General features: G+C 45.5%; 1 protein-coding gene across 1 annotated transcript; it reads left to right on the top strand.

Moving 5' to 3' along the window:
• The first annotated feature begins 7939 nt into the window (after positions 1 to 7939).
• Positions 7940 to 12643, top strand: PPP1R3E (protein phosphatase 1 regulatory subunit 3E). The gene is made up of 2 exons (XM_063137769.1): positions 7940 to 8415; positions 12161 to 12643. Exons 1-2 carry the CDS (start codon positions 7963 to 7965, stop codon positions 12638 to 12640), a joined length of 933 nt encoding a protein of 310 aa, XP_062993839.1. The 5' UTR covers positions 7940 to 7962; the 3' UTR covers positions 12641 to 12643.

Here is a 12643-nt window from a genome sequence, read left to right as displayed (position 1 = left end):
AGACCCCGCCGCTGCTGCCTGCCGCACTAGCCGCCCGCCGCCGCGCTCTGATTGGTTAAGCGCTCGCCGCCGCTCCCATTGGCCCGCTTCTCGCCCCGCGGCGCAGCGCCCATTGGCCCTCTGCCTCGCGCCCTCATGCGCCGGGGCCATTGGCGGAGCCTGCGCGTCGTTCAAGACGTCTCCGCCCGTGATTGGGCGAGAGCGGGGAATGGGGCGGCTAATCGGCAGTGAGGAGTGCGGGTTGGTTCGAGAGAGGCCTGGCACCGCCCTGGCCGCGCTCTTGTTTGATTGGGGAGCCCCGCCTGCGCCCTGCTCCGGCGCGGTGCTGAATGGAAGACCCGCCCGTCTGTCTATTAGGTGATAAGGATAGTTCGTCATTGGGCAGTTAGAGGGTCTCGGCCCGCCTTTTCCGCGCTTGCCTCAATGCTTCAAGCCATGGGATTGAGGTACACGATTGGGTCTATCAACGAAATATTTGTTTAAAACATTTGCCCGCCCCCACATGTTTATTGGGTGGAATGCTACCTGCCAATCACATACTCTAGGCCAATGAACCGAGCTACCATTGGTCTCATGAACTTAGATGGCGCTGTGCCAATCATACAGAATGGCTTTTCTATTGGCCAAACTGGAGTTCCTTTCTGTCCGCTTCAATTGGTAGAACGTCCTTTTGTCCTGCCCTTTTCTCTAAGGCCGTTTGGAGCGGCAATTTCTGATAGGCTAATGGCGCCAACAGCCCTGTGGCTATTGGAAAGGGCGGTTAACGGCCCTTCCTGCCTTCTCTTATTTTATTGGTCGGCAGCTTCCCATAGTCTTTTACTAATGATTGTACAAATCAAAGGGCTCCAGTCTTAATAGTTCTCCATCACAACTTCAGGTTTCCTTTGATAGAATCCTCCATATGCTGAGAAAAAGCGGTGGAAATACATTGCCTCTAATAACGTAATCACAAACTACAAATAATTATAAATAATGTATTTTTATTAATAAATTGCAAATAATTGTAATATATAATCACAACGAATTATTAATAATGATACATACATACTAAATAATGTAATAAAATAATTACATAAATAATGTAATAAAATAATTTCAATGGCTATCAATGGCTATTAGCCCTGATAGTTGTGTGTTATCTCCAGTATTCGAGGCAATAATAATAATAATAATAATAATAATAATAATAATAATAATAATAATATTTATTTATTACCCGCCTCTCCCTTTGGATCGAGGCGGGGAACAACATTAGAACAGGAATCAATACATCTTAAAAAATTCTTGATTTAACATTGATCTGGATAGGCCTGCCGGAAAAGGCTAGTCTTTAAAGCTGCCTTAAAATCACACAGAGAGTTAATTTTACGAATCTCCTCCGGCAGGCCGTTCCACAATCTGGGGGCAACAGAAGAAAAGGTCCTCTGGGAAACTGATGTCAGCCTAGTTTTAGCTGACTGAAGTAAGTTCACCCCAGAGGACCAGAGTGTGCGGGGCGGACGGTATGGGAGAAGGCGATCCCGCAGGTAAGCCTGTGTGCACCAGTTGCTGGGGAACATGGGTGGGAGGGTGCTGTTGCACCATGCCCTGCTTGTTCATCCCAGGCCGATGGCTGGTTGGCCCCTGTGTGAACAGAGTGCTGGACTAGATGGACCCTTGGTCTGATCCAGCATCAGGGCTCTTCTTATGTTCTGAATGTAATAATAAATAATAAAATAAACTCAAATGCTCCCTCTTCTTGCAGTGGTTGGATCCAAAAAAAGTAGAAAGTTACATTTTATTTATTTATGTATTACATTACTGTACTGCCCATTAGCGGAAGCTCTCTGGGCGGTTTGCAAGACAAGACTTACCACCATAAATATAATAACAGTAAAACATAATATAAAACCATGCATTTAAAACAGAATAAAACCAAAGTAGTAATCAAGATAAAAGCACTGCAAAGATCTAAAAACGCACTTCTACAATTTTTAATAAAGACTAAAGCCTGGGGAAATAAAAAGGGTTTAACCTGACACTGTAAAGACCGGTTTTTAAAAATATTGGGGTGGGTGGGTTAGGGGGCGATGTTGCTGTGTCTTCAAAAGCACCTGGTCAGGTAGAAATCAAGCAAGTACATAATCTTTCCCTCATTGGCAGAGAAAGCTCTACCTGGTGAATTCCTGCCTGCCTTTGAAACGCCCAGGAGAACATAAGAAGAGCCCTGCTGGATCAGACCAAGGGTCCATCTAGTCCAGCACTCTGTTCACACAGGAGCCCTGTCCTCCTTTTCAGATGGTCACCCTACCTCAAGGAAAGCACTGAATTCCTTGCTTGTGAACTTTCCAGGGTCATCTGGATAGCTACCGAGGGAAGCAAAATGATGGACTATATAGCCTTCCAGTCTGATCCAGCATTTTGATCCAGTCTGATCCAGTCTCTTCTTATGTTTAAATTTGCTCAGTTACAATTTCTCTCTTTTCCCCCCCTATGTCCCTGTTGGCAAATTGTATTATCAAGGGTGACCATATGAAAAAGAGGACAGGGCTCCTGTATCTTTAACAGTTGCATAGAAAAGGGAATTTCAGCAGGTGTCATTTGTATACATGGAGAACCTGGTGAAATTCCCTCTTCATCACAACAGTTAAAGCTGCAGGAGCTATACTAGAGTGACCAGATTTAAAAGAGGGCAGGGCACCTGCAGCTTTAACTGTTGTGATGAAGAAGAAATTTCACCAGGTTCTCCATATATACAAATGACACCTGCTGAAATTCCCTTTTCAATACAACTGTTAAAGATACAAGAGCCCTGTCCTCCTTTTCATATGGTCACCCTATATTATCTGAATTATTAAATGCTTTATTCTCTCAGGGACTTAATGAGTTTCTTCCACTTCTCTAGTTTTCAGACATTTCCTTTCCTCTCTAACACAGCCTTGCCCACACATGGGAGTCCTTGAGCTAATTGATGTATCTCAGGAACACCTGAAAAAAATAATATCTCTACCACATAGAATAAAAACAACAGCCTTCTGAACTCATTTCCGAGTCACGAGTGAATTTTATTAGGAGACATTATTGCAGGAATGTCTGCAGGCATTAAGTATGTATGCACAGGCCTATCTACAGTGTGCAATGATTTATGTTTTGTTCTTTAATGATGAAATTCTATGCTATTTTAGTAATGTGTCATCTTGTACTATTAGTGCAAATCCCATGTCATCATGGGAGCTAGTAGTCTGAAAATGTTTGGATAAAAATATGTTTGCCCATTTCCTTTACGACTGGAAAAACTTTACACTATTAAAATAAATGTACTACAAATAAGCCAAGGCGTAAACAAAACAAAAAGATTGTTTTTTAAAAAATTGTTTACCATTTCTTGAAGTTCTCTGTGTTCTCCCTCTGGTGTGCTTTCAATTCTTTCTCCTCAGGTTCTCTTCCTCTTCCTCTGACTATCACCAACTTCAGCCCCTTTCCCAACATTTGGTGCCTGACCTTTTATTGGCCCAACACTCTAAGTGCTCACAAGTATAAGTGACAGGGAAATCTGAAAATACCCCATTAAAATCCCTTGTCTGTTGTGCAAAAGTGCCCAAGCATCCAGAAATACTCTGATCCTTTCCCCCCCTCTCCTCCTTGTTTTTTGAATTTAGAGACACAGAAAACCTGTTGGCTGGCTGCTCAGGGCTGTCCTTATCTCTTGGCTCCTTATCTACCATGGTCACATGTTGCTTTTTCCTCAAACACGTCTGTTTTGTGTTTAGGAACCAGGATGGACATGAAGGCGCATCACTTCATTGTTTATCACTTCATTTTGGAAGGCTCAGGGTAGACTCTGGACTCTCAATTTCTCCTTGGGGTTCTTATCAAAGAACAGAATGCAACATTTTGTACCGTTCATAGGCTGCCAAAATAGGGCATTGTTTATGTAAGAATGGTTTTCTCTTTATGAAATATGTATGGGGCTTGTGATCAGTCAAGGGAGGAAGGAGGGAAAAGTAGGACTTCATCAGAGCAACTTTGAGGAGTATAAAAGTATGCTGATGCTGACGATGGGCAGAGAGTTCAGCCTTCGGCTTGCTGGAGGTGAGCTTTTCTTCTGCGTACATAGTAAAATAAAGCCTCTGCATCTGGACCGGTCTAGAGTCGTTCCTTCCCTACTGGATTTGGGGAAATTTCCCTAACATAACCATTATTACATGTGCATTCACACACAGTGTCACATGTTGCATTACATGCACAGTGTGGGGCAAACGCATTAACCTGCCTTCTGCCTCATCCCTCTCTCTTCTCTCTTCCCGAGCTGCCCAAAGCTCGAGCTTTGAACTTTTTCGAAGTTTCAAAATTTTCTGCACATCCACACTGCTCAAGCTTCAATTTAAAACAAGAATGAGAAAATTCGGTCTGGTGGATCTCTAGTAATGAGCCTTATACTACCAGTGTGGTGTAGTGGTTAGAGTGTTGAACTGGGAGTCAGTCCCACTCAGCCATGGAAGCGCACTGGGTGACTTTGGGCTAGTCACTGACTCTCAGCCCAACCTACCTCACAGGGTTGTTGTTGTGAGGATAAAATGGAGAGGAGGAGGATTATGTATGCCACCTTGGGGTTCCTTGGAGGAAAAAAGGTGGGATATAAATATAATACATAATCCTGAAGAAGGCCTTAAAATAAAAATAGGCTGAAACGCATTGTGCTTTTGTACAAATAAAATTCTGTTTTAACATGTTGAGGCATTTTTCCTTCATTTGTGGGTCTAATTTATTTATTTATTTATTTATTTATTTATTTATTTATTACATTTATATACCGCCCCCATAGCTAGAGCTCTCTGGGCGGTTTACAGAAATTCTAAAATGAGATAAAAACAAGTATACAAAATGTAAAATTCTAAAACACAGAACATACATACATGAAGCATTAAAAACCGTTAAAATAAACATGTGGGTGATTAAGATGTGCTGCCATATGCCTGGGCAAAGAGGAAAGTCTTAACCTGGCGCCGGAAAGATAGCAGCGTTGGCGCCAGGCGAGCCTTGTCAGGGAGATCATTCCATAGTCTGGGGGCCACCACCGAAAAGGCCCTGTCCCTCATTGCCACACTCTGAGACTGCTCTCCCACTTTTGAATCTTATGTTGGGCCGTGGTTACCATCTTTTTATCTGGCTTGGCTCCCATACTTTTAAGAGCTGTGTGACAAGGGTCCATTCTTCAATATTGCCTGGAAAGAAAGCTCCTACTGCTGAAATTCTGCAAATGAGGCTGTTGTTAAAGACATGACTGGTGTTTATGGTTTCATTTTTTTCTGGTCAACCCTACACCTGCTGTTAAAAACAAAGGTGCCCTTTCAGGGGGTGGGGGGCAAAATGGCAACAACAACCCCATGTTAGACTCCTGCCTACATAGAATCATAGAATAGTAGAGTTGGAAGGGGCTTATAAGGCCATCTAGTCCAACCCCCTGCTCAATGCAGGAATTCACCTTAAAGCAATCCACATTGGTGATCTAAAGCAAGATGGAAGGTTAGAAAGCTACTCATGTCAAAAGTAACCATGTTTCTTGGCTCCCTGCAGGTCTCATGGCTTGTAGGAAAGGTGGAATTCGAAAAACAGGCCTGGGCCCCAACAGAATGGGAGAATTTGTAGTGGGAAGGAGGGGACATTTGTGAGGAACAAACCAGGTGAATCTGATGGTACAGTTAATGGAAAGACCCATGCGAGGACAGATAGGAGTTATATAGATGAAGGACTAGTTTAGTAATGGGTTGCCATGGCAACATGTGATCAAATCCCTATTTTGCCCCTGAAGTGGCCTCAGTTTCTCATCTGTAAAATGGGGGCATGAATAATCAGTCGCGCAAAGACGAGATGAATATAGTTTGGGACTATGAACACTAGCACAGAAAAACAAGGGGCAGCTGGCTCATGTTAACCGCAAGAGGCCCTGGGTTCAAATGCCGGAACTTTTTAAATTTGAGAGCCTCTGTGTGTGTGTGTGTGTGTATAGTGCATTGCATTTGGGCCTCACCCGATACAAACAAACCAAATTTAATTTCCTAAGCTATGACCTTGAAAGGAGAAACAGGTTGAGCTGAGAGACAGAGCTGCTGTGATAAAAATAATACTAGGATATAGAGGAGCCCACCCTGCTCCAGAGAGAGAGAGAGAGAGTGCAAATGCTACAGATTTGGAGAGCTTTAACAAGGGCTGTGGGTAGATCTTTCCGGAGCTAAATTGGATTTAGCAAAGTGGTGTGATGGGCTTTGTTTGATGCTGTCTGGAGTTACAAAGTTCCTCCTCCTGATTATGGAGATGGAGTATGTGGATCTTGATGGAACTGGGGGATTTTGCCCATTTAGAGATAGGGAGGGAGAGAGAGAAAATCACATTTCTTTTAGAATAAGGAGAGTTTAACCCTTTTGTGCTGCAGGATGCGGAGAGGCAGGAGGGGAATTTAAGGAGGCAAGGACGGAGAGCACCAGGGCGCGCTCCATTATTCATGACCAGATGCCTGCAGATTTCTCCATGATTCATATACACAGAGATGCTTTCAGGCGCCTAGTTAACATGGCACGAAGCCAAGGGAAGGGCTCCGCTGTGGGGAAGGGCTCCATCCCCACCGATGGATTCCCACCTACCCCAAGGTCTATTTATGCCTCTCACTGCCATTTTGAACCCCCTCTTCCCAGTATCCCCCTTCTGAGCTCCTGTTTACAAATCAGCCTGCCCCAGTTTCAAACCCCAGCCTCCTTTTTCTAGACGGGTGTGAGTCTTTCGACTTTCTGGCTTTTACATAAGCCATTAGTTCTATTTTGTCTTCTGAATAATTTATCCCCCATGGAAACATTTCTGGGCACGTATACTTTTAAAGGTACATCTTGTCCCTGGCACCTGGGGTTGAGTGGTTGATTGGTCCTTTATCCAAGCAGTAATAAAAATTTCTAGGGTTTTGGGAGCGGAGATTTTTCTCCCTCCCACCTGCCTGGGTCTCCTCTTCTGGATTGGGAAAGTGTGGCAGACAGTTAGGATCCCTTGGAGATATCTTCTTCGGAGCCTCAGTCCTTCAGAATCCGGAAGGGCAGTCAAGTTTTCAAGGAGCAGGCGGTTCTATGCATTATGGTAATATCTGAGTCACCTTTGGCTGGATCACACTGAATAGAAGCGTGTAAGTTCGAAAGCTATCAAGGAAGCAAAAGGGTTGGACCACTTCTTCCCTGAGAGAGAGAGAGAGAGAGAGAGAGAGACTAAATTTCTGGAATGGAACAATGTGGAAATGTAGTGATGGCCACATAGAAGGAGAGATCATCCAGGGAGAGAAATACAGGGCAGGTATAGATATACAGGGAGTGGCACAGGTCGAGAGGAGAGAAAATTAGACAGGCGATCTAACCAACCTACAGACTCCTGGAAGGCAGCAGAGAGCGATGGAGCCCTGGGGGGGAGAGAAAGAAGTCCCCCAGCGGGATCGATAGATCGAGACAGGGCACGGGCAGAATAATAAAGACCCAGCGACTCCGAACGGCACAGTGACAGAGCAAAAGAATGAGGTAGAAAGAGCAAGGAAGCAGTGGACCATGGACAGACAAGACAAAACGTCCGCCTGGCTGGATTGACTGAAGGAACTCAAACCCTACACGGCCTGATGAGGTGATAGAAAGGAAGCGATAAACAGATGGGAAACCTCCAGAAAACTCAAAACATGGCTAGGAGGCGCGAGCCGCTGCAGGAGCAATCGGAGGAGGTAATGAGAGACTGAGAGGCAGAACATTAAGTGATAGAGCTATAAAAGGCTTATCTTTGCTCCCAAATGGAGCAATAGGACAGTGCATCCCAGACAGAGCAACAGAGAGGGCAGCTCCAGCGGAAGGAGGAAAAAAGGCGATTCCCACCTGGTTGCTCTGGTAACAGTGAGAGAAGAAGCATCTGTTGGACCTCGACTGTGTCAAAGAGCCAGGCTTTGGGGTCAGCAGCGTCACCCTCATGGCCCATGCCCCACCTTCACCCCTGACCCCCAGTAATATCCCACGCAACCTAAGTTACATCGCGGGGCTGTACGAACGAGCGTATTACCGCACTTCCCGGCCGAGCTTGGCAGAGGACTCCGGAACCGAAGGCTCTGAATCGGAGTCCGAGAGTAGACCACGGAGCAGGCCCAGGAGACGCCGCCATCTTCTGAGAGGTCCAAAGAGGAGGGGAAGGCGCCGGACACGCTCAGCCCCGGCCCGGGGCAGGAGCAGAGGGGCCTCACGCAGCCGCAGCCCCGGGACCCGCAAGAGGGTTCGCTTCGCCGACTCGCTGGGCCTGGAGCTCACCAGCGTCCGGCAGTTCTGGCCCAACGACCTTCCTGAAGTGCCGGAGCGTGTCCATGCCCAGCTGAGACGTGACTCACTCAGCCATTTTGCCCCTTGCCTGCCTTTCTGTCCACCTGTGAAGGTAATGGGGCTTGGCCGGGATGACATGAGTGGTGGCATGGCTGTGAGGGTGGGAAGTGATAAAATTAAGTATGGAAAGGGTAGGGTGACCATATGAAAAGGAGGACAGGGCTCCTGTATCTTTAACAGTTGTATTGAAAAGGAAATTTCAGCAGGTGTCATTTGTATATATGGAGAACCTGGTGAAATTCCCTCTTCATCATAACAGTTAAAGCTGCAGGTGCTCTGCCCTCTTTTAAATCTGGTCACTTTAGTATAGCACCTGCGGCTTTAACTGTTGTGATGAAGAGGGAATTTCACCAGGTTCCCCATATATACAAATGACACCTGCTGAAATTCCCTTTTCTATGCAACTGTTAAAGATACAGGAGCCCTGTCCTCCTTTTCATATGGTCACCCTAGAAAGGGGGACAGGGCTCCTGTATCTTTAACAGTTGTATAGAAAAGGGAATTACAGCAGGTGTCATTTGTATGCATGCAGCACCAGGTGAATTTTTCATATGGTCACCCTATGCAGGAATAAGGAAGTGCTAATAGAAAAATCATTGCTACTCTCTATTTCCATGAGGGTCATGCCAAACTAGGATAACCAGATTTGATCTGATCCAAAATGTCTTATAGAGCCCCAGTTAGCAACGGCGTAACAGTTTTTATGTGCAATGCCTCTTGCGACCACATTGGGCTGCTCTTGTAATCCAGATGCTGTGAGTTGCAGTTTAAAATGCTTCCATTTTCTTCACACTCTGGACGCCACAAAATGTAAATCCCACATGGATTAGAATACTCTAACATGCATTAATTAACATAGAACAGGCTACGGCTGCAACCTTAAACCCACTTACTAGGAAGAAAGTCCCACTGAATTTAGTAGGGCTTACTTCTGAGTAAATGTGCTTTGGCCTAAACTGCTAAGGAGTTGCTTCTGAGTTATGGCCTTTACCTAGGGTAACCATACGAAAAGGAGGACAGGGCTCCTGTATCTTTAACAGTTGTATTGAAAAGGAAATTTCAGCAGGTGTCATTTGTATATATGGAGAACCTGCTGAAATTCCTTCTTCATCACAACAGTTAAAGCTGCAGGTGCCCTGCCCTCTTTTAAATCTGGTCACTCTAGTATAGCTCCTGCACCTTTAACTGTTGTGATGAAGATGAATTTCACCAGGTTCTCCATATATACAAATGACACCTGCTGAAATTCCCTTTTCTATGCAACTAGTAAAGATACAGGAGCCCTGTCCTCCTTTTCATATGGTCACCCTACTTTACCGCAACATAAGTGCGGGACTGCAGCGTCATCGTTTCCTAGAATTAAGTCAAATATATCTTTTAACTAGATGTGCTCACACCCCAGACTTGTTGCAGGAGATCCATAAATCAGGACAAAAAGGTAACCCAAATAATTGTTTCAGGGAGTCATCAGTGGTGAATATGCAAAGGACGTAAATCTAAAACAAGCTGCGAAGATTGTTTTCAAAATTGCCACCACCGTTTTCACACAATCCACAAGGCTATATGATCTATATCCATATCAGCCTTCCCCAAGCTGGTGCCCTCCGGATGTGTTGCACTACAAGTGCAACACATCCGGAGGGCGCCGGCTTGGGGAAGGCTGATATGGATATAGATCTTTCTGTCTATCTATACGTTCCATTCCTAATAAGGGCAAGAATGATTCATAATAATTGTTGGCATCTACCAGCTCACTAGCATTCAGGCAACCGCAGGGTGTATCTGGGCTGCTAAAAGGTTTCTCAGTCGATGAGCCTTCAGAATTACTGAGGTAAAAAACAGGAAGAAACGGCCTCCCACCTGTTCTGAACCCTGAGGAAAAACCTGGTCGCTGTGCCAACCCCTAAATTCCTTCCTCATATCGAGTCCAAATAAATATTAGCCAACCGGCTACCTACAGGGCCTTGCAATATGGCAAAAAGTAGGAATAAATGCCTCCAGAATTGTTGGATTGAAGCCTACGAAGGAGAGGGAGCTAAAATGAATTTGGGGAGAAGGCTTTTCAATTCATGACGTTATCATGGGGCTGGGGTCTTCTCCTCTCTTCCCTGAGACTAATGCTCAATTCTACTCTAACTAGGGTGACCGTATGAAAAGGAGGACAGGGCTCCTGTGTCTTTAACAGTTGCATAGAAAAGGGAATTTCAGCAGGTGTCATTTGTATATATGGAGAACCTGGTGAAATCCCCTCTTCATCAGAACAGTTAAAGTGCAGGAGCTATACTAGAGTGACCAGATTTAAAAGAGGGCAGGGCACCTGCAGCTTTAACTGCTGTGATGAAGAGGGAATTTCACCAGGTTCTCCATATATACAAATGACACCTGCAGAAATTCCCTTTCCAATACAACTGTTAAAAATAAAGGAGCCCTGTCCTCCTTTTCATATGGTCACCCTATCCACCATGCCCTTTCTCTTTGCTTTATATCCCATTTCTCTCTCTCTCTCTCTCTCTCTCACACACACACACACACACACACACACTTCCATCTTCCCCACCCTGCTGTCTTATTTTTATTTTTATTATTATTGCATTTATATCCCACCTTTCTTCCTCCAAGGAACCCAAGGTGGCATACATAATCCTCCTCCTCTCCATTTTATCCTTACAACAACAACCCTGTGAGGTAGGTTGGGCTGAGAGTTTGTGACTGGCCCAAAGTCACCCAGTGGGTTTCCATGGCCAAGTGGGGACTTGAACCCAGATCTCCTGACTCCCAGTCCAACATTTTAGCCACTACACCACACTGCCTTCTCTCTTTTTATCTCCTACTGTCTTCTTTTTCCATCCCTTCATCTGTAACCTTCCATCTTTCCAGCCTCGGCTCCATCACTCTATCCCTCATCCTCTTCCTCTGCTCTTTGGTGTTCTTTTTTGCAATCTTCCCAAGTTCTCATTCATTTCTTCTCCATTTTCATCCTACCAGCCAGTATACTTGAAGGCATAATATTTTCATCTTATTCAACCCTTTTGTCTTCATCTTAATTGCTGTTCCATCACACCCATCTTCTTCCTTTTCCACCCTTCTCCCTCCATTGACTTTGCTTCTTCTCATTCAGTCCTCATCACCTCATTCTATAACTCCTTTTATTGCCAGTCCTTCATCTCACCATCTTTTCTCCACGCTTACTTATTTTTTCTTTCCCCCCATCTTGATTTTTGTACCACTTAACCAGACCAAGAGTTCCGGAGAACTCAAAAACTTGCACAGTTTTGTGGAATTTTGAATGGCCCTAATAAAGGCATTGCAAAAGTGTGGATTATTTTTTTAAAAAAATCCTTCCCTCTTTTCTTTACCATTTTTCTCCCAATTGTGTCCTGAATAATGTAGTTACTTGCTGTTTCCTTCATATTTCTTCCCTTCTTTCTAACCTCTCATTTATTCTTATTTTCACCATGACTTTCTCTCGCCCTCTTTTTTTCGTCCTTCCTATCCAGGTATTTCTCTCTGTCCAAGTATTTCTTCAGTCTTTCTTCTTGCCTTAATCTCCTTATTCCTTCTTTTGCTTCTCACTTCTATGAGTCCACACTCCCCCCTCAACATTCAAATGCCATGCCATGTGCTTTGTTCAGTGGAAGCTGGTGGCTCCGATGTCTAAACTTCTGAATGGTTCTGGTGGCTCCAAAGTCTAAAGTTCTGACTGAAACCCGGAGCGGATTCACTGACAGGGGAGCCACCAGGCTCCACTGGCTTTGTTTTCTCATTCTCACTGCCCCTTCCTTTCTTTGTCTTCCCAGGATCCTTTGAGCCTACGATGCCCGCTGGAACCCACCTTCCCAGACCCCCTGACCATGCCAGATTTCTTGCCACGTCTCCTAGCACAGTGCATCGTCCTGGAAGGAGCCCGGGCTGAGGGTTCCTGCGTTTCTGGCACCATCCGGGTGCTCAACTTGGCCTACGAGAAACGGGTCTCTGTGCGCTATACCTGGGACTCTTGGGCCGCACAACGTGAAGTCCGGGCATCCTACGCCGCCCCTGCGGGCCGGGGCCGGGACCACGCCGACCGCTTTGCCTTCCGGCTGCCGCTGCCTATACCCCTGCCCCTGGGGGTCGTCCTCGAGTTTGCACTATGCTACCTTGTGGGTGGGAAGGAGTTCTGGGACAACAACCAAGGCCGCAACTATTCCATGCGGCCCCCGCCCTGTGTGGACGAGGAGGATGAGCCTCCGAGTCCCACTCATGATTGCTGTGAGACGGGATGGATACACTTCCTATAGGGG

Source organism: Elgaria multicarinata, chromosome 11 (genome assembly GCF_023053635.1).
Source record: "Elgaria multicarinata webbii isolate HBS135686 ecotype San Diego chromosome 11, rElgMul1.1.pri, whole genome shotgun sequence".
Classification (NCBI taxonomy): Eukaryota; Metazoa; Chordata; class Lepidosauria; order Squamata; family Anguidae; genus Elgaria; species Elgaria multicarinata.
Note: the sequence above shows the minus strand (reverse complement) of the source record. Positions and strands in the feature narration are given on the sequence as shown.

Excerpts from the sequence above, each read along its gene's own strand:
- PPP1R3E (XM_063137769.1), top strand. The coding sequence starts at position 7,963 with ATGGCCCATGCCCCACCTTCACCCCTGACCCCCAGTAATATCCCACGC. Across the intron at positions 8,416-12,160 it reads CTTTCTGTCCACCTGTGAAG|GATCCTTTGAGCCTACGATG; the intron begins GTAATGGGGCTT and ends TTGTCTTCCCAG.